This window comes from Priapulus caudatus, unplaced genomic scaffold (assembly GCF_000485595.1).
Source record: "Priapulus caudatus unplaced genomic scaffold, Priapulus_caudatus-5.0.1 Scaffold573, whole genome shotgun sequence".
NCBI lineage: Eukaryota > Metazoa > Priapulida > Priapulimorpha > Priapulimorphida > Priapulidae > Priapulus > Priapulus caudatus.
The window spans coordinates 127055-153328 of record NW_014577634.1 but is presented as its reverse complement, the minus strand read 5'-3'; the positions used below and the strand labels follow the sequence as shown (position 1 = coordinate 153328).

The 26274-nt window shown below is 40.6% G+C and overlaps 2 protein-coding genes across 2 annotated transcripts; one reads left to right on the top strand and one right to left on the bottom strand.

Annotated features, from left to right (window-relative positions):
* Positions 1-8646: 8646 nt before the first annotated feature.
* Positions 8647-25540, top strand: LOC106811777 (60S ribosomal protein L15-like). Its single transcript, XM_014815494.1, has 4 exons — positions 8647-8710; positions 9976-10157; positions 18892-19028; positions 25181-25540. The coding sequence occupies exons 2-4, from the start codon at positions 9986-9988 to the stop codon at positions 25484-25486; spliced, it is 615 nt and encodes a 204-aa protein (XP_014670980.1). The 5' UTR covers positions 8647-8710; positions 9976-9985; the 3' UTR covers positions 25487-25540.
* LOC106811778 lies at positions 17390-18507 on the bottom strand. Its single transcript, XM_014815495.1, has 2 exons — positions 18176-18507; positions 17390-17978 (listed from the first exon to the last, which is right to left on the bottom strand). The coding sequence occupies exon 2, from the start codon at positions 17949-17951 to the stop codon at positions 17619-17621; it is 333 nt and encodes a 110-aa protein (XP_014670981.1). The 5' UTR covers positions 17952-17978; positions 18176-18507; the 3' UTR covers positions 17390-17618.
* Positions 25541-26274: the final 734 nt, after the last annotated feature.

Genomic DNA, 26274 nt, shown 5'->3' with positions numbered 1-26274 from the left:
ACGAGAGAGCAGAGAGAGATATTTATACATTACAGTCACCCTAGCAGCTCACATTCATGCTCAAATATTTTAGGCATTTTCAGATGCCATAGTAACTGTATTGGCTTATTTAACGAACTGGCCAGTTCAGTGCAGTAACAAGTATAGCTGGCGATGTTTGGTAAAAAGAAATATGTAATTGTAATTATAATATACTAATTTTTTATGATTTCGGTTACAATGTTCTGAAACTTTTGTGAGTGGCCCTGAACATACAAGGGTCTATTTGCCGACTAAGTTGTAGGATATGTCTACGCTGCAGTCATTATCCACTTTGCTATAATAAATGGCGCAAATAAATGCCAGCAATGTATGTTATGTTGTTTTTATAACCCGGACACTATCTAGAGCTCAACCAGTCATTATGGACAACAAATGCTGTGAATTTTGTATGACAAGCTTATCTATGTTTCTGAACCATGCTAACATTGGATTTCAAGAAACATTTAAATATCTCTCATTTATTCTAACCATCTTAACACATGTAAAATGCTTACCATAGCAATATCAGATCCGAACACTCTTTTATCACATTTCAATTTGTAAAAATATTATGACCAACAATCTTGAAAACTACAACAAGAACGGAAACTGTCAAACTTCAAGTTTGTCATTTTGTTTTCCCTTTGTGCTTGTGATGCTGTCACCGACAAGTGTTAATCTTCGTGTGGTCAGTCGCAGTGCCATCGATAATCAGAAAAATTCGCATATTGCTTGTTATACTGACAACGTAACATTACAAGTTTACAATTTCTGCTGTACAGAAAATTCACACACAGTATTGTATACTGAAGGTATGAGCGCCAAAGCAATAGCCCATTTCAGGTTACGACACATTTTTAGGGTACATTTTTTTGGTCTAGTCTGTGTATAGGCCTATCCATTACCTGGCACTGTTGTCTTAACAGTTCGGCCAGTGTTCCAAATGTTCCAGCTGCTCGCTTCTTTACTTGCTGCGGCAAGCTTTACCTGAGACTTATACCATTCCCAATATCATGCAGAGGTAACAAACGCATTTTGGCTTTTGGGTTAAATTACATATGCTTTTGTAATCGTATTGATACACTAACCATTTTACATATTATCAAAACAGATTAAACAACCTTACCTTAACACACTTTGCAGAGACAATGCGTATGCCAAACCATTAATTTTATATCCACTAGCCCAATCTCATTCCATTCATAGAAACATGGAATTTACTTTCGGAATTGTTTAATAAACAATTTTTTCGTCGCTTTGCTTTCCTCTCTGTAATAGTGTACATCGGATTATTATACTATATTATACATATCAGCGAGTAAAATAATCGCAACCGAAGCTCTGTCATGTATTTTCTGGGTTTATAGGCTTTTTACTGTTTATTGCCTGGGTATAGAGTGGTGCATTAGTCATAACATGTGGTTCGATGTGCCAGATGCTTCGGGCTGAGTGTGTGCACAGTCATATGTAAGCATATCTTGTTGGTAGGAGGGCCGGACAAAGTTGACAGCTTTACGTGAATTATTGGCGAATAGAGTAGAATAAACATTTCAGATTTATATTAAATACAATTGGTGATGCTGCTTGATTGAGCCACTCACTTTCTGGTAGTGTATTGAAAGGGCAATATTTGCGCAGATTCTTGGCTCAGAAATGCTAATCCAAGAATAAAATACTTTGTGAAATATTAGTATCACCGCTCACAGCCGCTATATATATCGACTGATATATACAACTTCTGAAAACACTAGATTTCATGGCAGTTTATAGCCATAGAAAATGTGGATAATGAACAATCGTAACACAACGAAAATCAACATCGAGTCAGCGAGATTGTTTGTTAAATGTGTCGACTGCAATTTGATTCGTGCAAACGAGCATCTGCTGCATAGAGCACATGCAAGTCTTATGGATGAAAGCTGGCGGCTACTAACTGGCCCCGAAGATTACAAGGACAAGTGCCGCCGGAGCGACAGGCGCTCATCAACGTCTACCTGCCGGTGCAACTTAGTGGTGGAGTGGTGCCCAGCGAGTCTAGTAAACCCTTGTTAGTCCCGCACATGTTTTTTTTGCGTTTGACATTACACGCCGAACTCAGTAGAATGCACAGGCGATGTATCAGGAACCTTCTTCAAAAGGAATGTTTCGTTGCGGGCATCTTATGAAAGTTGCCACGAGATTAGCGGCGCTAGCGTTTAAGTGTGCTTCAAGATTAAGATGGAGAGCCGTCCATCGTACGTAGTCCAAACCGCAGACAACTATGTTGCGAAGAGACAGAACCTACGGTAAAGCACTCATACCATTTACCTACGCAAGCCTACAGGCAGCAATAGAGCAGGCTGCCACCTGTAACTAATTAAGCGCAGGCAAAAAAACTACACAGTAGCTACAGCACCACTCACATGCACTGGCAGTGGCCACTGGCAGTGGCATTACGTACATTGTAATGAATACTGAACAGTAGCATTGATGCCATAGAAATCCTAATACGATTTTAAAGGAGTCATAAAACCTTTCTTCACCAAATTTGAGCTTTTGAATTCTTCACGTGTGACATTGTAGCCTGCATACATCCAGGCCATGTATAGATTGCGATAGCATATAACCCAGCAGTCAAATTTCTTTGGGTCTTAACAGACAGAAACAAAATCCATGTTTAACCCTCATCTTGAGCGGTCAAAGAAGCGTTAATGCCGAGCACTTACTCATTCGGCGATGGTCAGGCAGAAGGGACATTTCATGGCCTCCTTTCCATGAACAGCCATAAGAAATCCTAGCGTCACGGCTGAAACAAAAAAGTTTTTCAATCGGCTCCGTCAGACCATGTCTCAGAAAATGCAAAATGTCTAAAATCTGCCCTGTGCCCATTGACCTTTGACCGGTGACCTCCAATTTTGGCACAGTGATGGCTTTTCCTACCATGATGCTATACACCGACTATCATGAGCCTAGGTCTAGCCGTTTAGATTTGTGCCGCAATTCTGCATTTCCTCCCTATACCTTAAGTTAAGGAGTGAATGTTCCCCCTTCTTTTACACCTCTTGACCTTTGACCTTTGACCCCCAGCTTCGACATCCCAACTCGTTTTGACGATCCCCCCCGATGTGCTGAATATCGTGACCGTACGTCGAGCGGTTAAGATTTGTGCCCAACTGTTGACGCACGCACGGATGGCCGGACGCACGCACGGACGGACGATCATGCGATTCTACAAGCTGCATCTGACTATGTCAGATGAGCTAAAAAAGTGGTGGTAATCGAACGAGTTCGAAACTTGCACGTTTTGGTGAATACAAAGGTTCTAATACATTTTATCGTTACTCTAAACTGTTGCTGTTGCTCAAGCAAATAACTGTAGGTATCATAAAAGTGGGGAAAACACTAGTTAGATAATTCTCGAAATTATGGCTTTAAATCCTGCACACGAGCTACCTAATAAACTATGCCACTTTTTGACCTCAGACAAACTAAACTTCCTGCAGAAACGGTAGGGCTTTACAGACAGGATTTCAAAAACAAATTCTGACTGGTCTCATGGTTTTCCCACTTTTACTATACTTACCATTATTGTTTGAGTAACAGCAACTGTCTAGAGTAATGCTAACAATAACATGTCTTAGAACCTCGGTACAGCTATATTCACAAATAACATGCACAATTCGAATTTTGATTACACGTTTTGATTTCTGCCGCAATTTCTTGCGAATCTCGGGCACCGAGTTAACTACACAAAATTAGATGCCCCTTTGTCTGAATCAGGTGCACTATCACGGTTTCTTCTGAGGGAAAATTGTTTTGTAGGCGCTATTTGAGAATTAATTGTCGCTATAATAAAATATGCTATGGTGTTGTGTTCAATTCCAGTTTTCTATGCTATAACAGCATAAATTCTTAGTGTTTTTCAAGTTGGTGTAATCGGTAACGTATGCGCTATTAGTATTGCTCATAAGGTATATGTCCCCCAGGGTACTGCCGGAACGTAACCTGGTAACTATCTAGCTGATATGGTTAGAGATAGGGTTAGGGTTAGGGTTAAGGTTAGGGTTAGGGAGTAGGCAAGGTACGGTCCGGCATATTAGATAGTAGTATTTAGTACCAGGGTACGTTCCGGCAGTACCCTGGGGGACATAGACCCCATCAGCCTAGTATTAGGTCAGACTATATTTCGCTATATTTTTTCCCAGATTTTGCATTTCTAAGCAATCATTTAAAAAAAAATCTTTAAATGTTAGAGTTAAACAGCGGGGTGCGAAATTAACGCGAGTCCGAAGTCAAATACTCCCTGATTTACTGTCGGACTCCCTGATTTGACATATGCAGGAGTCCGTGTGACTCCCTGAAATTTCTGCTATACTAACTAGTTTGTTCCTACTAAGTTAATTTCTACTCCTGAACAGTATAGGATGGATTAACCCTGTTTACTTTTTATGCAATAAATTTGCGGCATCAAAGAATTTTGGGACCCCCGCAACAGCAATATGTTTCCGCATGATACCCGGTATCATGTGCTACACTAATCTGGGGTGCTCGCAAAAATTTACGTTGGGTGAATTTCATTAAGATTTTCAGCAATTGTCCAAAGAAAATTTGGCAGACGTGCAACCGCATGAATCTTCAAAATAAGCACATGTATGCATTATTGTTAATATCTTTAATTTTGAACTTCAAACTATGGACTCCCTCATTTTGCTGCTAACTCCCTCTTTCAAAAGTTAATTTCTACCCCTGAACAGTATAGGATGGATTAACCCTGTTTACTTTTTATGCAATGACTTTGCGGCATCAAGGAATTTTGGGACCCCCGCAACGACAATATGTTTCCGCATGATAACCGGTATCATGTGCTACACTAATCTGGGGTGCTCGCAAAAATTTACGTTGTGTGAATTTCATTAAGATTTTCCATGTATATACTGTAATATGATATGCACTGAACCAAAAATATCCCTTAACGGCTCAAAGATTGCAAGTAAATTCGGACAAGTAATTGCTTCTTCAAGTTCTTGTTGCCCGACATGACAACAACGATCTGAAAATAAACGTCAAGGCCTGCTAAACTAAGATTGGGCCGGTGGAAACACTGGAATGTGGCGGTGGCATAATTAATCAGGTAGGCTGTGTCAGTGTGTGCAGGATGTAACATACTGATACCCGTCACACAGGCACTTGGAGCGTTTCAATAATATATAATGCTAAATAAATACGAAATCTATTTACTACCAAAGTCTTAATGTTTCTATACTCTCTTTCACCTATTCAATTGCCAATAATTTCCTTTAAATGCCGTTCCAAATGCTCATCTACAAACAAACACTGGCTGCCGCTGCACACTGACACATAAATATATAGCAGGTAGGAAAGCCTGCTGCCAAAATTTGCTCGACGCTCGCTTGATTTCACACGAATACAACACAAATATTCAACCATTCTACTCCATCTTTGTTTTTATTTCAAGAACAGTGTTCACTTGTTATAAAAACATACTGTCTGTGTTCGTAACCGAGCTGTGTCACGCAAAATCACAGAAAGCCTGACGAAATTTTCGCGTTCTCTTCCGTTGCGCAGTTTATGTAAATGGCTGCGCAGTACAGGGCTATAGGTGGCGCACTGCATTTTGAGAAACTACCACGCTGCTTTCAAACTCCCGTACGAGCCCCGTCAAAGCCGCCAGTGGAGCGTTACAAAAACGTTGCGGCGCAAAAATGAGGTCACAAAGAGCGCCGGTGGGGTTTTCCTGATTCCGACAGCCATTTACATAAACTGCGCAACGGGAAAGAACGCGAGAATTTCGTCAGGCCTTGTTGTTTGTTGTGACACAGCTCGGTTTTGAACACAGACAGTGTTTTTTAACAAAGTAAACACTTGAAATAGAAACAAAGATGGAGTAGAATGGTGATATATTTGTGTTGTATTCGTTGTGAAATCAAGCGAGCGTCGAGCAAATTTTAGCAGCACGCTTTCCTACCTGCTATATATTTGTGTCAGTGACTGCAGGCGGGAGCAATGGCTGGGCAGCTGAAGGGTCGTTGTCGTATCAGCCGTACATACAGATAGTGCTACCCGAGGTACGTATAACATAACATAATTAACATATACGGAACTGCCCTGAGATAGAGATCGAATGAAGACGCCGTCATGAAACGAGGAGAGAGAAGAGAAGGTTGAATTGGAGTAGGGGAGCGAGGGGAGGGCGAGGGGAGGCGAGAGAGTAGTGGAGCGGAAGAGGTGATAAGATCGAATGAAGCGGTCAATGAAGGAGTAGGGGCCAAGCGGGAGAAGGAGGAGGGAAGGGTGAAGGTAATGGAGTTATGGGGAGGAGGAGCGAGCGGAGAAGCGTGATAAAAGATTGAATAAAGACGGTCATGAAGAAGGAGTAGGGGGCAGGAAGCGGAGGAGGAGGAAGAGCGGGGAAGGTGATGGGAGTAGGGGAAGGAGGAGGAGGAGGCAGGAGAAGATGGGGAGGAGGAGGAGCGGAGAAGGTGATGGAGATCGAATGAAGACGGTCATGGAGGAGGAGGAGGGGAGAAGGTGGAGTAGGGGGAGGAGGAGGGGAGGAGGAGAAGCGAAGAAGGTGATGGAGATCGAATGAAGGTCGATGCAGGGAGGAGGAGGAGGAGGAGGAGGAGGAGGAGAGAAGGTGATAGAGTAGCGGGGAGGAGGAGGAGGAGAGAAGGTGATGGAAGGAAGGAGGAGGAGGAGGAGGGGAGATTATGGAGTAGGAGGCAGGAGGAGGAGGAGGGGAGGTGTTGGAGTAGGTGGAGGAAGAGGAGGAGGAAGAGGTGGGGAGACGGTGTTGGAGTAGGGGGAGGAGGAGGAGGACGAGTAGCAAGCAGGAGGGAGGAGGAGGAGGAGGGGAGAAGGTGTTGGAGGAGAAGGAGGGAAGAAGGTGATGGAGAAGTAGGGGGCAGGAGGAGGAGGAGGAGGAGGAGGAGGAGGAGGAAGGGCCGACAGTAAGTAGCATGAGCAAGAGGTGAGAGGTGATCCTACCTTCCTACTCCTCCTCCCACCCCTTTTCCCCTCCTCCTTCCTTCTCCTCCCCTACTCCATCACCTTCTCCCCTCCTCCCCATCCTGCCCCCTACTCCTCCTCCATGACCGTCTTCATTCAGTCTCCATCACCTTCTTCGCTCCTCCTCCTCCTCCCCCTACTCCATCACCTCTTCTCTTCCTCCTCCCTACTCCATCACCTTCTCCCCTCACTCCTCCTCACCCTACTCCATCACCTTCTCCCCTTTTGCTGCCCCTACTCCATCACCTTCTCCCCTCCTCCCTCCTGCCCCCTACTCCTCATCCATGACCGTCTTCATTGATCTTCCATCACCTTCTCCGCTCCTCCTCCTACTCCATCACCTCCTGCTCCCCTACTCCATACACCTTCTCCCTTCCTCCTCCTTCTTCCATGACCTTTATGTTCGATCTCCATCACCTTCTCCGCTCCTCCTCCTGCCCCACTACTCCATCGCCTTCTCCCCTCCTCTTTGCCCTCTACTCATCACCTTTTCCCCCTCCTCCTCCTCCTCCTCCATCACCTTCTCCCCTCCTCCTCCCCCTCACTCCATCACCTTCTCCCCTCATCCTGACCCTACCCCATCACCTTCTCCTCCTGCCCCTACTCCTCCTCCATGACCGTCTTCATTCGATCTCTATCACCGGTTCAAGGATAGAGAACATGGGCTCCCCATTAAAACCAATGTAATTATTACATCAATATAAATATATAATTACCATCAAATATAATAGGTTAGGGTTAGAGGTTAGGGTTCAGGATAGGCGTTGTGAGGTTGGTTAGATTAGGGTTAGAAATTAGCGGTTAGGGTCTAGGGATTTTAAGGCACATTGGTTTTATTGGAGACATGTATCTCTATCCTTGGGCCTATCCACTTCTCCCCTGCCTCCTCCTCCTGCCCCCTACTCCATCACCTTCCTCCCCTCCTCCGTCTTCCCAGTGTTTGTATGATAGATGAGCCTTTGGACGCAATTACAGGAAATGTCGGCAATAAATAATAGTCGTGAAGAGAGGTTAGATATAGAAAACATTAAGACTTTCAGTAGTAAAATAGATTTTCGATTTATTTAGCATTATATTTATGAAATGCTCCAAGTGCCGTGCCTGCGCCTCACTAGCTGTGGCTGTTACCCGTCACTAACCAAATCAAATGCCAGCACAGTGAGTGACAATGTGAAATCGGATTACACTGTTTAAGCTACACAACTAATTTACTGTCCAATGTGAAGGCCCTGGCCCATTTACTGCAGGAAATGTCGCGCTACGTGGGATGTGAAGGTGCCCAACAAACCTAGGCATAGACTAGTAGTACAAAGACAGAAAGTAGTATAATTGTAATCACAATAACAAACAATTACACGAAGTACGAGCCAGTGTACACACACCCCATTCTGCTAGTATAAGTCGGCTTAACACTATCGATCTGATAAAATTGTATTGTAACAAGTTACTTATGCATTGCTTGTGTACAATTTTTTAAATTATTTAATACAACTATATATATCTAATATTTGATTAGGCTAATGTGTGTGCTACAATGTGTGTAAATCTATAACTAATAAAATTATGATAATAAAATAATAAGCAAGTACGTTATAGATAAATTGAATGAGGCAATCTTGTTTATTATTTATGTATGTTTAAAGCGGCCTTTTCGGTTAGAGGCGAGCAAGAAGAGTAAACCGTATGTCCTATAAGCTATTTCAATCTAATAGAACTCAATCTGTAAAGAATCATCTTTCAATATAATTTGCCTGTCCTTCGAGCTTTAGTATCGAAGAGCACTTTGTGTTAAAAATAATTCATTACTGTTTTCTAATTATTAGTGTATTGGTTGTGGCATTTGAAGCTGTGTGATGATGTACATATATACGTGTTTACGTCTGTTCGCGTAAACCTAGGAAAATAGGCTTTTTCGACACCAGTTATGTATACTCATTCATATATTTGATTAGTGGTAGTACTAATAAAATATTGGTTATTGATCCTAGGTAATAAATGCTGCTCCACTTCTAGTAGTAACAATAAAATTAGGCGATTTATGATGCAGCTGTATCCCCAGGCACAAACTCACGCTGAGAGGTCATAATAAGTCCACCCTGGGTACTGCCGGAACGCTACCCCTAGGTTACCCCGGATCCGCCGCCCACCAAAATAATACACGGAACGCTACCTGCGTACTCACTATCTACTCATGCCGAACCGTACCATCAAGCCTAACTCCACTAAACGAGTCTAGGGAGTCGACAACATACGCCATACATCCCCTAACACCTAATCACTAAACACATACACCTAAAACCATATCAAAATAAGTAGACCAAGGAATATAAACGTTCCGGTATACCGGACCGTACCCAGGGTACGTTCTGGCAGTACCCTGGGGGACATAGACCCTATGAGCGTAACTACGCTACGGCCAAGGGGGTTGTCATTATGTCCACCCTCGTACGTAAATAACATTGTGTTCGCTAATTACAACCTCCTCCCTCCACCACCACCACGCACACACAAACATGATATGTGATGTGTGTGTGGTGGTATTTTACAAACCATTGCATTTCCACCCAACCACATTACTATTTAAGCTGTATCATGGTACTGCACTACTGGTACTCTATCAATGTATGGTCATACGTGGTTTAATGTAGAAAATAGACACTCATAATTAACTCCATTACGGCAGTTCTGTTAATAAATGCCTTACCTAAATGTCACATGAATGTGTGTGCGCCCACCTACATTTAGTAAATGTGCACATAACTATATCTTTCTTTGTACCAAATCTTTGTTGTTGATGATGATAACTCAAGGCTTAGTCGCAGAATCTTCTGTGTAGACACTACCTTCTGAGACAACAATTTCTGCTGATTAAAAAGTCTGTAAATTGCTCCCAAGGCCATGTCTATATAATAACGCGTGCATTTTACTTTTGAAACTGCTTATTAGGTATCTCAAGATGGGGGCCTACAAGTACATCCAAGAGATGTACCGCAAGAAGCAGAGCGACGTCATGCGCTTTCTGCTGAGAGTCCGGTGCTGGCAGTACAGACAGCTAAGCAACTTACACAGAGCCTCACGTCCTACGCGCCCAGACAAGGCGAGGCGCCTTGGATACAAGGCCAAGCAGGGTATGTCAGTGTAGACTAGAGGGTTATTGAAAGTAGTTGGGACAGATGGTAACGTTCCACGGCTGCAGCTGAGGACTTGCTATACATCCCCTTTGTTCAATAACCACCTAACGTTAGAATTTTTAATTTTTTTAATTTTAGATAGGTGTTACTTTTAATATTAACCTGTAAAGGCTGTAATATCAAAAATAAGGAGACCAGTGGGTGACGATTCTGATGAATGTTTATGGTAGTTGAATGCCTGCTTACAGAACTACGCATTTGAAGACGGGTTTAAAGGAGTAGGTAACCGTAAAAATATTTTTGATGTAGTTTCAAAATTGGAGACAGTTCTCTGACAGTTAAACTAGTGAAACTCAAAACTGAGGTCAGGCTTGGAACAAAATATAGTACAGAATACATTATCTATGTATAATCGAAAACCTGGCTAAAGGAAAAGGTGGCTATCTAATTCACACTGTTAAAAATTTATAGAATAACTGACTGTGTTATTTATAAGTCTATAACCTTACTGCCAAATTAATAGTTTGTCAAGTTGCAATGCTGTTTACCAAAAATACTTACGTGAATGTTGTTTATCAACAACCAAGCATAAACTTCAGTCAAATTTTGATTGGCAACATTCCTATAAAATTATACAGATCATGTGGTAATCATAGCAATAGAAGCAAAGATTGGTAGTCCAGTCAAGTAATGAGCCCAGCATGCACGCGAAAGTGCATGGCGTAGAAACCTGTTGCATCTGCATTGATGCAATTTGGAAGTGTCAACAGTGGCAATAAATGCAAACTATTCTCAATTGCGCTTTTATTAGTAATAGGGTTCGACACTAATGCTAGTCCGGTGGTCCGAGACTAGTAAAAAATAAGAAGGACTAGTAAATGCTCCATAGCCGTTAGTCTTGCGGAAGTTATTTTCCCCATCCTTCATAGTCCCAATTTACCATCCTCCCATCGATTTTACTATAGTCCCCGGCGGCAGCTTCTCTCAAGCAAGATCCAAAGAGCTATATATAACTCGTTGCCATCAACAAGTTTTTCCTGTTAGACGCGCTAGTACAAGTAGACGCTAGCACACTCTGCATGCTAAACCCTATGACAGTACAAACATTGTTAAGCAATGGGGCCACAAACCAGTCTACCGATCGATTGCTTGACAGTAGCTGTTGACATAGAACAAACGGTCTGATCGAATAAATGACACAACTAATCAGTTATACGCTCTCATAGCGAGGTATTTACATCGCAACCACATCGCATGCGTGTTTTACTTGAAGCAGTCGATACAAATAGTTATCTATAGTAGTGATACAAGTAGTGAAGCATAGTAGTAGGTACATCCTTATCCAATACTAACTCGTCCTCCATCTCCCAAACGTAAGTCGCAGGAGGAGAAATTAGATGGCCAGCGTGTATATGATAAGACTAAAAGGATGCATACGTTCCAGCCAGCATTGGAAATCGTCATACCGGTGGCTATCTAGAGTATGACCCATCCAAGGGTATGACCTGTGGTGCAGGCTGTATGTCTGGTAGTTTTTTCACCGGCACTACAAACTATCGTTTGGAAACTGTTAAAGCGCATGATGCTTCCGAGGCACATAAAGATCATAGCAAAAAGAAATGCAAGGACCATGCCTGTTCACGAAACAGTGGGGGCAAAACCACTAGTTAACTTTAATGAACAAGACCATAATAACAAAACTGAATATCCTAATTAGAAATGCACATGCTATTGGAAAAAACGGCAGGCCCTACACCGATTACGTCAAGCTGTGCCAGCTTGACAAGAACAGACATGTTTAATATCGAAGTAGGTGTCCTCCAAGGCGACACCTTAGCCCCCCCTTACCTGTTTGTGATAGCCCTTGACTATACTTTACGCAAAGCAATAAATGGCCGCGAGGAAGAGCTCGGGTGTACTATCTACCCAAGACGGAGCAGGCGAGTCGGCCTTGTCATGATAACGGATCATGACTTTGCTGACGATATTGCACTATCAAGTGACTCGGTGAACCAAGCTCAAGAATTGCTATGTGGTGTGGAGACTCAATGCAGAAAGCTTGACTAGAAACTTGAAAGAAGACTATCCTTGAATACTAAAAAGACCGAGGTAGTACCCTTTAGCATCCTGGATAACGTAGAGCTGACTAATCTCAATGGTGAAATATTAGCTGTCAAGGTTGAGTTCAAGTACCTACTACCTAGGCTCGTATATCAGCTCGTTAGGTAAAGATATTGGCATGAGAAAGGCCCAGGCTTGGTGTGTGCTCCACAAGCTGAACAACATCTGGAACTCAAATATGGCGGAAGGGCTAAAAAAGCGTATCTTCGTTGCCTCGGTAGAATCAATTCTCACCTACGGATGCGAGGCCTGGACATTAACAGTACGAGACGAGACCAGACTTGATGGATGCTACACGAGTATGCTCCGAAAAGTATGTAATGTCACCTGGCAGGATCGTGTTCCGAATGAGGTGCTTTATGGGGAACTACCACCGCTCTCCTCTAAGATACGATCGAGAAGATTGCGTTTGGCGGGGCACTGTGTTCGACACTGTAATGTTGCCGTGCACGACTTGGTTCTCTGGGAACCTCAACAGGGTCGGGCTTCTCGGGGCGGCCAGCGACTGACGTACATCGACCAACTGGCCTGCAGTCAGCCGATGAAATTTGGTCAATTATGGTGCACAGACCATCCTGGCATGACATCACCATTCTTCCCGAGGAGACGACCTGATTGATTGATTGATTGATTGATTAGTAAGAGTCCTTCGGCAGGACTAGTAGAATCTTGGAAGGACTAGTACATTTTTTCTTTTACTAGTCCTGTGGACTAATGAACTAAAATGGTTAGTATCTAACCCTGAGTAACCAGCCTTAACGTTGAACAGCCTAATATGAATTTGGTGGTAAGGTTATTTACTTATAAACGACACAAGGTGTCAGTTATTTCATTAATTGTCAACAGTGCAAATTCTATACCCATAGTGGGCTTGTAAGGGATGACTCGCTGTATATTTTAGTTATACGTGTTTATGATGTTCTTGGTGCACATGTTGTCTGTGATGACATAAGGTTAAGGCTTAGTCGCAGAATCATCTGTGTAGACTTACCTATACTGTTCTGAGACAAACGATGAGGGTCAAGGCAAATTTATTCAGCATAAATAATGGTTAATTAATGTATGCCCTTGTTCCTACATGTTAAAGTGTGTTTAGGCAATGCCTTAAGCCGGGCGCACACGTGGCGATTTTTATCGACAAAATCGCCACGTGCGTGCGGAACCCGGCAACAATGCAACCATCTGTCAGCAACATACCACTGTATGAACTGTACGTGACCTGTTCAAAATGGAAGCGCTCATTGACACCACGATAGCCGTTCTTCGAGTTATTGGAATATATATAATAATTATGCGTTGGCGTCGTCGACAGACAGCAGCGAGAGAGAGACGTACATGGGCACGTACATGGGTGCTGAGACGTGATTCGCGTGGTGTTTTTAATAATTTAGTAAGAAAACTGGAGCTTGAAGATTCAGTGACATACCAGCGTTATTTTAGAATGAAAAAAGAACATTTCAATGCAATTCTGACACTGGTGGGGGGCAAGGATAGACAAGAAGAACACAGTGATGCGGAAATCCATTGCACCAAACGAACGTTTAGCATGTGGAAAACGAACGTGGGCGCTGCCATATTTGATCACGTGCTTCAAATCATGCATTTGATTGGTTAATCCAAAAACTGTTGTCTGAATCCGTCGCCAGTGCAGCGCACACGTAGCGATTGTTCAGCGACTTGGCAACAAATATCAAACGTGTTTGATATTCCAGCAACGAGTTTCTGGCGTCAAAATTGCCATCAGCGTGCAGCGCACACGTGGCGATTTCTCGGCAATTTTGTTGCTGCCAACAAAATCGCCAGTACTGTCGATAAAAATCGCCACGTGTGCGCCCGGCTTTAGGCACATGGATGTTTAGTCTGATGCAGTACCCTGCTGTGATTACCAAGAACTTGGGCAGTCTTAGCAGATTAAGTGTGAATTGGGGATTAATCCACACTACAATAGAACAAATGTAGACTCGAAGTGTGATAACACACTTCAATTCTGATATAAGCTGGCCTTTTTGCATTGATTCTGTCTTTTTTGTCTACTTTATAAGTCTTATCTCAATTAGTGATGAATGGGAAACAAATCTGTTTTTTAATGTATGGGTGCTGAGAGAGGTCTGTTGTGCCTGCTGGGAGTAGCTGCAATAGGTGGCATTTGGACTTAAGTAGGCAGCAGTGTTATAATAACTGGTTTAAAAGAATTTTTTTTTCCATTATAATTTTTTGTTTGTTTATATTAAGCTGAAAATTATTAGATTGAACACCATAAGGTGAAATTGTTTTTTGTATGACATATTGACCTGTCAGGAATCGTCTTAAGAAAAAATGTCAGAAGCAGAACGGTGAAATATTTGTTAGAATGCATTATTTAGGGGATAGTGGCATCACAGAGAAGTTGCAAGCAGTGACAGGGTCTGTCGGTCATGGAAAGGCATAGCAAAAAAGGCTATCGTGTATGGTCATGGAAAAGTCATGGGACTTAATTCTAAGGTACCACTTGGATTAAGGCCATACACGTTGTTATTTGGTAAAAAGTGAATAATGAAAAGGTTGAAACTCTATACTATATAGTATATTAGTAACATAATTTCACATTCCCTATTTATTATCACAACATATTTTTCCTCGACTTCCAACATACACATGTGCTAGAAAAGTATATATATGTGTTGGGATGAATTGGGTTTACAAACTTTAATTTTAATGTACCTTTGATTGATGAAACAAAGTGCATTGGTGGAAATATTTAATTTTGCTATATATAGTGGTAGTTTAAGAGTGTCGCGCTCCTTGCATTCTGAACAAACTACGATTGAGTGCACTCTGAGGTCAAAAGGGTGGCTATAAGGGAGGGAGTGTAGAGTCTGGGTTTCATGAGAAAAACATTTATAGTTTTTTTTTGCTCGGTCACTTTTCTACGTTATTTGAGAACCTTGTAGTAATTTTCAAATGTATTTTAATCAGTAAGTAGAAGAAATGTGTGTTAATTTGTGCTACAGATGGCAGCACAGTTCTGGTGGCAATGTACACCGCCTGACCAAATGTTGTATTTATTATTTTGCAAAGGTAATGCCTTGTTAGGATTTGTATTTGGGTGTAGCAAAACTACAATCGCCAGTCACTTGTAGGCATTGATCGTATTATTACTTTCTGAAATTTACATTTATTTGTATGAACTGAATTTGTATTAAATTTGTAAATTTGTCCTCAATCTCAGGGATATGTCATGTGAATCATACTAGTGTAAGTGTCAGCAGCATTCTATTATTGGTGCTTTCCAAGGTGCCAACCATACCGTACCGGTTACCATACCGGTAATTATCGGAACAGCCAAAAAAAAAAAGCTATAAATTGTTCAACGGATTATTTCTTTCTTTTTTTTTGGCTGTTCCGTAATTACCGATATGGTTTGGGTTACCATACGTCATTATATATTCACCAATATATACAACAATTACAATTTCAGGAGAACTTCTAATTAAGTGTTGAGGTCACATGAGTTGTATCTTCTAAGATTGTCATTAAGAACAGTTTGAACTGGTACTGGTAGCTTTCTTCTACAATTTGCTAATGGTATTTTTGTTTAATTTTGCCTATATAGAGGTACTACTGGGATAGCTTTACTTATAGAAGTACTAGTCTAGAACAGCTTGCATCACTCTCGTTTAGATGCATTGACAGATATGGCACATGTAGATGCATGCCATTTATAAATGAACTGTCTGATTACTCAAAAATATTGTTGCAATATTGTTATATGATCCATTGCTATTTTATGCACTATAACTGCAGGGTGTGAAATTAACGGGAGTCCGGAGTCAAATACTCCCTGATTTACTGTCGGACTCCCTGATTTGACGCAGGAGTCTGTGTGACTCCCTGAAAATTCTTCCATACTGACTAGTTCGTTCCGGAGCACGGCCTTTTGTATTACTGTATTTTTTCAGCTAATGTGCAAAGAAAATTTGGCAGACGTGCAACCGCATGAATCTTAAAAATAAGCACACGTATGCGTTATTGTTAATATCTTTAATTTTGAACCTCAGACTGCGGACTCCCTCATTTTGCTGCGGACTCCCTTGTTGAAAAGTTAATTTCTACCCCTGTAACCGCATAAATGTTGAGTAATTTTCAAGTTGGTTTAATTAGTAGTATATTCACTAATAGGTGAGAATAATATTTTAGAATTAATTTAATTGTTTTTAACTGAAAATGGTCGCGCACAATATTGCTACTTAAGCTGCTCTATACACAATATTATGTCCACGGTACACACATGCTACACATGTTATATAAACCTTAGCTGGTGGAGTGAAGCATCTATAGTGCTGACCTACATTTTAGATGACCCCAGCCATCTCAGTTCATTGTCTAGGCATCTGTAAATGCGATTGAAGGCTTTGTTGTATCGTGGCTCCCCTACTGCTCTAACTTTATTCTATTGCCAGTGCCTATTCACTGAATGTGAGCATTTCTTGCTGGTGCGTCTGGGCCACATTTAAACTGCAGGGGCCTGTGTGCTGTCATGTTCTTATTATTAGCTTTAATCAGGTCAGCTGTGCAGTGCTCCAATAGATGAGTGGGTCATTTGTGTCTGTGACTGGTACGGTTTGGTTAGGGAGGGGGGTGCACCAACTGCCCTTTGTTTAGAATACCACTGTATATATGCTATCATAGGAAATTATTGTCTTTATTTAGGAAGTTATATTAAATTCAAAGTATTTTTTATCTCATCTATTGTTTATACTAAGTACTGTTATTGGGTGCTTGTTGAGTAAAGAAAATCAATACAAAGGATTCAATTTTTCACATGATCTGGGACAAATGTATTCAAAATAAAATCATTATTTACAAAGTACAGGTAAATAGACTATCTAGACATGATTTGAGCACAAAAAGCTTGTTTCAATTACTAATATATAATTTACAATTTAAAGATTTTCTGTCAGATATTGAATTATTCGGGACGTCAAATCTTAGCATCTGCATACATTTTGGTAAGGGAATAAATAAATTAAACATGTTTAGTGTCATCAATATCATTTAAAAACCTAACATCTAACCAGTATTATAAACTGCAAAATTAAAAAAAGAATTTACATGACATTACAGCTTTGTGTTCAACTCAATTTCAAGATATAGGCAAGCTATACATAGATTTGTACATGAACATTCAGTAGAATCTGGTATAAACAACTGATCGTTTTCACTATTTGTAAGTGCTAGTATAGCATACACATGTCAATCACCACCCAAAAAACTTTACAAATACTATATGTTGCACTTCTGATTGGTGAATGTTGCTCGTGCTACAACATCGAGCGACTGGGCTTGCTGTGGTCTATTTCAAATCAGCGGCCTCTCCAGGATGTACGTGCAGAAGTGCGCTGGAGCTTCCGTGCGTAATCGCTGCAGTGAGATGTTGAGCTGGTGCAGAACTATGACGGCCATTATTTTCGACTCGTACGACGTGAAGCCCTTGCTCGACGACGTAGACGCATCCGATAGTTGCCGTCGCGCCATCTCAAGCAGTTTCTCCTCGGCGATCGACACACGCGGCAACGCGATGCTCGCGGCCAGCATGGCAGCGCTGAACATTTTTGCATTGCCCGGAGAGTTGACGACTAGTCGTAGGGCTTTGACAGACTCCTTGAGCAGTGTGCTTGTGAGCGGGGACATGGTGATGACGGATTGCTCGAAGCCTTGCTGCAAAGAACGAGAGCTAGCATCAGGTCTGGTGTGATTCGGTGGTTTAAACGTGTGCATGATTGAGGTGTGAAATATTTTAAATGAAACGTGATTTACAATGCATATTGTATCTGAAAATCTTTCGTCTGTTATAAGTACACAAGTTACACAACTAAAATTCACTCAAATTTCAAGATCCCAAAATGTGAACTTACCGGTGAGAATAGGTTGGGTGAGAGGCCACTGACGTCTTGAGCTGCTGTAAGCCTTGCTCCCAGTGCAGAATGTAAGCCAAGAGGAGTCTGCTGTGTGCAAAGTCTGGTTTGGTGCTCCCGTGCAGTAGTGATGCTGCTGCTGCTTGTAGCTATGTGTCTTTCTGTTTGTCAAGCTGCACTCTGCGTCTGTATTTATGCCTGCTCTGCAGCGCACCACATGCTGTGAATTGCATAACACATTTAGCAGGTCCCCCACCAATATGCAGCTCCCATCTCTGAGCCTAGGAATTGGCACTATTATACAATGCAGGCCAGTGACACTTGTGAACGAAAACTAGATAAAGCCAGCCAGCGTGGTGGTCATGCCGACCCTGGATCAGAGTAATCGGTTTTGATTTTCATTGTGGTTTGTTCTATACAAATGATCCAAAACCAGTCACCTTGGCAATATGGGTTGTAAAGCAAAACTATATTTAGGTTGTCATTTTTGTAATACATCTAGGCATGATTTCAATCGCTTGTAATAGCATGATAGCAGTGGGTAGAAAATTACCATTAGCATAATAAAGTATATTATTTTGCGGCACACGTTTCACATAATCACGTCAAGAGAGCTGTGGAGTGTAAGTACTTTTTTGAACACTGTTTCTGGTTTATCTCGAAATTTTGTACCTCATAGTTCAGTGGTGTCACTCAGGTGATTTCTTCTCTTTCAGGTTACGTTATTTACCGTGTGCGAATTCGCCGTGGTGGTCGAAAGAAGCCAGTGGCTAAGGGTGCGACATATGGCAAGCCCACCCATCAAGGTGTCAACCAGATGAAGCTTCAGCGTAGTTTGCAGAGCGTTGCCGAGGTATTATACTTTTGAATTGGTATTTAGTTAAGCTTATTTGAAGTACATGGTTCGCACAGTCCTTGAATTTGAGGGGAGTCCTTGAACAGTACTTGAATTTAGTAAATGTTGATTTTGTGCTTGAAAAGTCCTTGAATTTTTAGAAAGATTCCTTGCCTGTAATAAAAAGAAATTTTGTACCATCAATAATGTGCAAACCTCAATAAAAATTGCATTAAATGAGCTTAAAACGCTATAGACACGATAGACAGTAAAATGATGATCACAAATTACAGTAAGTCAGTAAAATCAGTCAGTAAATCAAGGTATGTTGTAGAAGTGACAGTGTTTAGAAGGGTTTATTAATGTGATCCAGGTAAGTTTTAGAGGTGACAGTGATTAAGAATGTGGTTATTAAATTAATCCAGGTATGTTTTGTTCTGTGTATGAATTCAGATAAAATGTCTGATAAAATGTCCTTGAATTTCCGATAAAATGTCCTTGAAAGGTTCTTGAAAAGTCCTTGAAAAATTTTTTAGTCCTGTATGAACCATGAAGTAAAGCCGGTTTCTTTTTCATGCGCACATTTCATTTCTTGCTTTCAAATCCAATTTGATGTTGATACAGCTAACACCTAAAGCTGCACTCCTTACACTTCTGTAGTGAAGTCATGTAATTTAAAAAGTATCTAAGATTTTAGTAAACACTTGGGACTTTATGAACACTGCAGTATCTTGAGGAAGTATGTGAAATGTTTTAGTTAGGGTGAAATGGTATATTGATGGTTAGTGAATGTCTAGACTATATATATATATAAAATATAGAATGTAAAATATGAAATATATATATTTACATAAATGGATGAAGATGAAGACAGTGAGTTATATAGATATCTGAGATATATATATATGCATATATATATGTGTGTGTGTGTGCGTGTGCGTGTGCGTGTGCGTGTGCGTGTGCGTGTGCGTGCGTGCGCGCGCGTGGTGTTGTCTCACCTCACATGACCGTTAAGGTCAGTGACCAGGTTGTTTACCAGTATTAGGTAGTGCATCATTCATTGTTGTCTTATACAGGTAATCAATGTGCTAATTGTCTGTTCCATATGTTTGGCAAATGTGCCTACTGCTGAGTTTTAGAAACGCCAATAAAAGTAATAGATCTCGCTAACAAAGACATTTAGTACATAATGCCTCGTTACCTAGCGCTTTCGAACATTGTTAACTTGAATTCTGCATCACGAGAGTGCTTTATTCATGTAACGGTAAGATGGAGTCTTTTTATTGCTATGTTGGGGGGGGGGTGCCATTCCCGTGTGGGTCAGTGACCACTTGTTTGTGAGTGCAATGTATCGAAACAACATTGTCGTTTTATGTTTTTTTTCGCAACAGATTTGTTATCAAGATTGGCAGGAGTATGGTATAAGAGGTCTTTAAGTTTTTTAGAGAGCATTTAAGAGTTGGTGACTGAACTAGCCATGGTTTTAATTGATTTTCCATGATACTTTGCTGTTGCAAAACGTCATTAAAAATATTTAGTGACTGCGATTTTCTGGTAGCAGGGTGGGTAAACTTTTACCTTGGAATAAATGTTTCACTCTAGATTAAGATATATATATACGTCTGCACATCCAAACACTAATCTTGGCAAATATATGTTACACATGTTAATTATACAAATTTATGCAAATTTCTACATGCAATCCATCTAAGAACAATTGCTAAACAGAGCGGCAGAGGTCAGTGACTCAGAGACCCACTTGTTTATCAACTCTGCCACCTGATGATGTCATCTTCCCGCTTTACAAGTCACGTGCTCATTGTTGACTGGTTGGCAGTTGACTGGTTTGCGTCACTGCAGGTCCTCTTGCCCGCTCTTTCATCTGTTGTTCAGCAGCAGCAGACAAGCAGGATCCTCATCAGGCCTTTGACCTGTCCCACCTTTGTTGCCGGCAGACAGATAAAGTCGGTGTTAATTGCAATAATGTGTTTTTGGCTTGTGCCATCGTTTTGGTATTTGTTACCCCTGAGACAGAGTTTTCCAGGAAAGACTTATAAGGTCCACTGGTGGGCAGTCATAGGGCTTTGACCTTCAGTGATGTGACCAGGTGTTGAGACTGCTGAGTGGTTACTTAGAAAGCAGATGCCATGTTTGTTCATCGTTCTTGGATTTAGCAACCTTTTGGGTCGGACTGATTATTTTAGATCATGCATCTATTGTGTATCGACACCGCTGATGAATTGCCATAATTGGATTGGATTGTCATAATTTTCTATTTTGATTGTCTTTCGTTCTTAAAGATTATGTACAATGCAGTAATCATTAAATAGGTAGGGTGAAAATAAATTAGGATTTCTTACTGTTACATGCTTATGTGTTCAATTGTATAGCTTGGGTATGCTTGACAAATAATGAGCAGAATGTGTTTACAGGTATTATTGCAGGGAAGTGAACACAATGGCTTATACCATCACGTTTTCCGTCTTAAGGAGGGATTGTACGCGGCAGTGTAAACAGCTTTAGAGAAGATTGTCATGTAAGGCCAACTGGTTTAACTGGTTTGATGAGGATATTGATGGGTGATTGAACAGAGTTTGTCTTGCTATTCGGCAAAGCAGTTGTTTTGCTAATATGAAAGGCATTTTGCTCTTGCAACTGCGATCATGCTGGTTGGATTTCCAGGTAAAGTCGAATGTTCAGAATGATCACTGGTCATCAAGTTGGCAGCTTGTCATGAGATGTGTGCATGCAACAATAAAGCTTGCACATTATTATATAGACAATAGTAGTGCTTATCAGGATGGTGACATGCACAGAATTTTAAAGGATTGTTTGTATGTGATACATATTTGGTAGTACTATGTATTACCATTATCCTATATAGATTCACATGACACATTGACAGGAAGAGGGTTTACCTGGGTACCTATTTAAAAAAAGTTATTATTAATGGGAGAAGTTATTTCTGTTTATTCTTATATCTTTCACGCACATTAGGACAAGCTTTCAGTATATTTAGAAACAAAAGTTTGATCATTGTTTATATGATCATTGATATTTACATATCATTTCTTTAAATTTAATAGTATTTTAACAAAAGAGAAAGAGGTAAGGGAGATGTGTGAAATTGTTAATTGTATGAGAAATAATGTACAGTTTTATGAAACATTGTTTAGGTATCCGTACAAATAGACTGTCTATAGTGATGATGTGCTTAATGTCTGTGAATGTTTAGCACTGAATAATGAGTTAGAATGTTGTTAGGTTTTGTACTGGTAGATTTCTTATAGTTTGTATTGGGTTGTTCCGTATAATTTATCACTTTGTTTTTCATTTAATCTGACGTTATCAGTGCATGACAGCTAGTGATGTCACGGTCATCGATTATACTCGATCATCGGTTGAACAGTGGCTTGAACCAAGCGCTTGGTTATCAAAATCCATAATCGATTTCATCGGGGGGAAAAAATCAAAGTAAATGTAAAACTTGAACAAGAAAACTTGGAAAAGTGATGAGAATCAGAGATATCATCGCTACTATACAAGTTATCCTTTATTAACATACATGTATTATACACACAGTAGTAAACAGTGCAAAAACAAACAGTAAACAGGGCTAAACAAGCACATACATGCACACGACTTTACGCACACGCAGGCATTCAACACCCCGAGTAACCGATTGTAACTGATCATCGGTTACTTGGGTCCAACCGATGATCGATTACGAAATTACAACCGATTGACAACACTAATGACAGCTAATATTCTTGTGGAGCATAAACCTGCTTTCCATATTATTACATTATATATGTCGTATCCGTTTTGCTGCGATGTTTAATGTAAAATACTAAGAATAAGTAACTTTCTTGTAAATGTTAATGTTGAGGAGAAGGCATAATAGGGTTGGCAAGAGTTCATTGTTAGGCCTGCATTCTTCAAGCAGGTATGGACTTACATGTGCATGGGGAGTGATCAATTATATATATATATTCAATTAACAATGATGTATTATTTATTATATCGGACATGATGACAGTACTGTGATTCAACATGAGAATATTCAGAGACTTTTTTCCTATCTAGTATACATTATTGTTAGGAATTTGTCCAGAAATGATGGACTGATGATGGACTAATTAATGATCATTATTGCTTAGGAACTAGACTGTTCAAATAAAACATGCACTACCATTAAACTTGTAAATTTAACAGGTATAGGTATGTGTATGAGAATAGAGGTTGACAACTAGTCGTATAATATCTTCAAAGCATTGTAATCAGTTATGAAAGCAAACAAGGAGATGTTGTTGAGGAAATTCCTGATCAGGCACACCCGGGATACTTCTTGCATTCTCCACCTTTGCAGAATGTGATAAATAAATAGCCGGCGATTTTGCTACACTATGTGGCAATACACTTGGCGAATGATTTCACTGCTAAAAATTACGATGAAATAATGAAATCGTCAAATTGCAGTGTCGTGTCGTAAAATGTTTTTGTGCACCTCTTTTTCCCATACCCATCACTTGTTTATGCCTTGCTTAGCACATACGTTAAAGTGAACGGTGGCTATAGTTTTTTAATGGAGACTAAAAATAACTTGTTGCGCAAGTCTTGGCTCAAACTTTAAAAAATCCAGAGGGAGCCCCGGTGCACACCACTAGTATGCATGCAGTAGGAATTATGAAATTTGGCGTTACTGGTATTATCATGTTACGTGACTTTTGGCACTCTGCCCAGGTTCCTAATCCAGAATTCTGCAAATAACACGAGAACTGTTGGATGCTTGGCCTTCACATGGATCAGAGTGTCATCGCCGTTGTTGTTTTGATGCGCGTAGCTCTCTCGGAGGGCATTGCAGGCAGATTAGCAAGATTCGCTGTTAGAAATGGCGCGTAAAATACACGTGTTTGCTCGAAAGTTCGTTATACAAAATATTGCTTACGGCAAATTGCATGCCTTCATGCATGTGCGTGCGTGCGTGCGTGCGTGCGTGCGTGCATGCGTGTACGTACACTACCCCTGTAAGGTGATTGCCCGCATATCGTGAAGTAATCGCTGATGGCAGTCGGGCTGACAGCCGCTGCTTAAATACCAGTGTCCCAACTGAGCGCTGCATGATACTAGTGACATACACCAACAGCAGCTTCTAGTGCTGAACGTTTGCTAGCTATCTTACTTTTTTTTTAATAAAATTGCTGTGAAGCATCTTTGTTAAAACATGGTCATACGGGTTGGGAATATAAGCTTAACACAATTTGAAGATCATTGAACGTGGAATTCTTTAAAGAACATTTCCTAGAATCAGTGATCAAGATAAGATCATGCAAGATGTGGAGTTTTTCCTCTCGAAAATATATTAGTTACTAGATTTGATGGGGGTCTATGTATTTTATCTTTTGTTGTATATGTTGTATTGTAATTAATATGGTAAATTTGGTGCATTGGTTTTTTATATTACATTTTAGACTCTTTTCATGAACACTGGAGTAGAAGTAATCTTTAAATTTAATGGTTTCAAGTTTAAATTTTAGTTAATTTAAGTTTAAAAAGTCAATTGAATTCAATATTCCTCATGGCATGCATTGCATGATGATGATGATATCTCTGAGTACAGCAGGCAAAGCACTCCTGGGGTCACTGATCGCAGCAATTACATTTTAGTAGTGGCATCCTACAGAGTTGCCTTGTGTTACAGGGACATTCACCTGTCTTGTCTTACTCTGCATATCTGTATGTAACCTACTGGCAATAGGTTGTTACACTTTGTATAGGTTGTTCACCTGGATCTTCCCAAATACACTGTCGTAGGCTCTTGAATATCCTTAGTGTGCACTGTGCAATGATGGTGATTTTAGTTTGATGATAGTAGTTTTTGGCATACTAGATGCATAATATATGTTACATGTCTGCTGTCAAATCCTCGTGGAAAGTGTGACAGATCAAATGGCATGGATATTAGTCAAAACCAGGAGTGGGTTAGGTTGGCTTACTTGATCCGTTTTTTTCCTCATTACTCTGGTAAGATCTTTTAAAGTTGATGTCATCATTTGCTATTAGAGTACGCAGTGTGCCACGTTAACAGATGTTAGAGCTGGATATTCGAGAAGTAGATTCTCTACCCGCGTTCATGGCATGTGCTCATAGATTGTTTGCTGCTGTTACAGGAGCGGGCAGGACGTAGATGTGGTGCTCTGCGTGTCGTCAACTCTTACTGGATCGGCCAGGATTCGACATACAAGATCTTTGAGGTGATCATGGTCGATCCGTTCAACAAGGTAATCCGTCGAAACCCAGAAATGCAGTGGATCTGCACGCCCGTCATGAAACACAGAGAGATGCGTGGCCTCACGTCCGCTGGCAAGAAGTCGCGTGGTCTCGGCAAGGGGCACGGGTACCACTCCACGATCGGTGGTTCACGTCGTGCATGCTGGAAGAGACGCAACACCACACAGATGCGCAGATACCGTTAACTACATTCTATTGTTTTACCCTTGGCAAGAATAAATTGTGTCTCCCTACATTGATTTTGTGTTGGCTTCTCATGTTATGTGTCAAAATGCACAATTTCTGTCAGATGAATGGAAAATGCAAGTAGATCCTTTTAACAACATTTTTATTTAACCAAATTGAGTTCAGCTAAGCAATATTAACAGATCAATTTTTTATCACCTATAAACTATTTACATTATGAGGATGCCTAAACAAATGCTATAATAAATATGATGCATAATACCAGATTTCCACATTTTTAAATAATGGTTTTAAAATGTGCTTATTGTGCTAGTCAAGTTGTATTTTAGCTAGCTGTGCCTGTTTACAAGTTCAGTGCTAATTCTATCAGTTTTCTATATTACTAACTGATAAATACTTCCTAACGGTTAAAATACAATATTGTCATAAATAACATAAGCTGCCATTACGACAAAAATGTTTACATATCAACATATTGAAAGCATATAGAACTGAAAGACACTTATATTTCAAAGACCATTAAACACGCAAACTGCATCTTGTAAAACAACACTATCGAGACATGTACGTTAACTATCAAATCCATATAAATTATAACAGATGTTAGAAGAACTTCGTATGTGGTAGTTTCATCATTCTTACAAGCAGGTCGCCTTCACTCCACTCTGTGGCATCGAATGGCTGGATTATATACGAGCCCATATATACAGGTCTATAACCACAAACTTACATCCCAAGTTCAACAAGTTGCAGGTTCAATGTGTGAGGCAATCACACACCATACAGT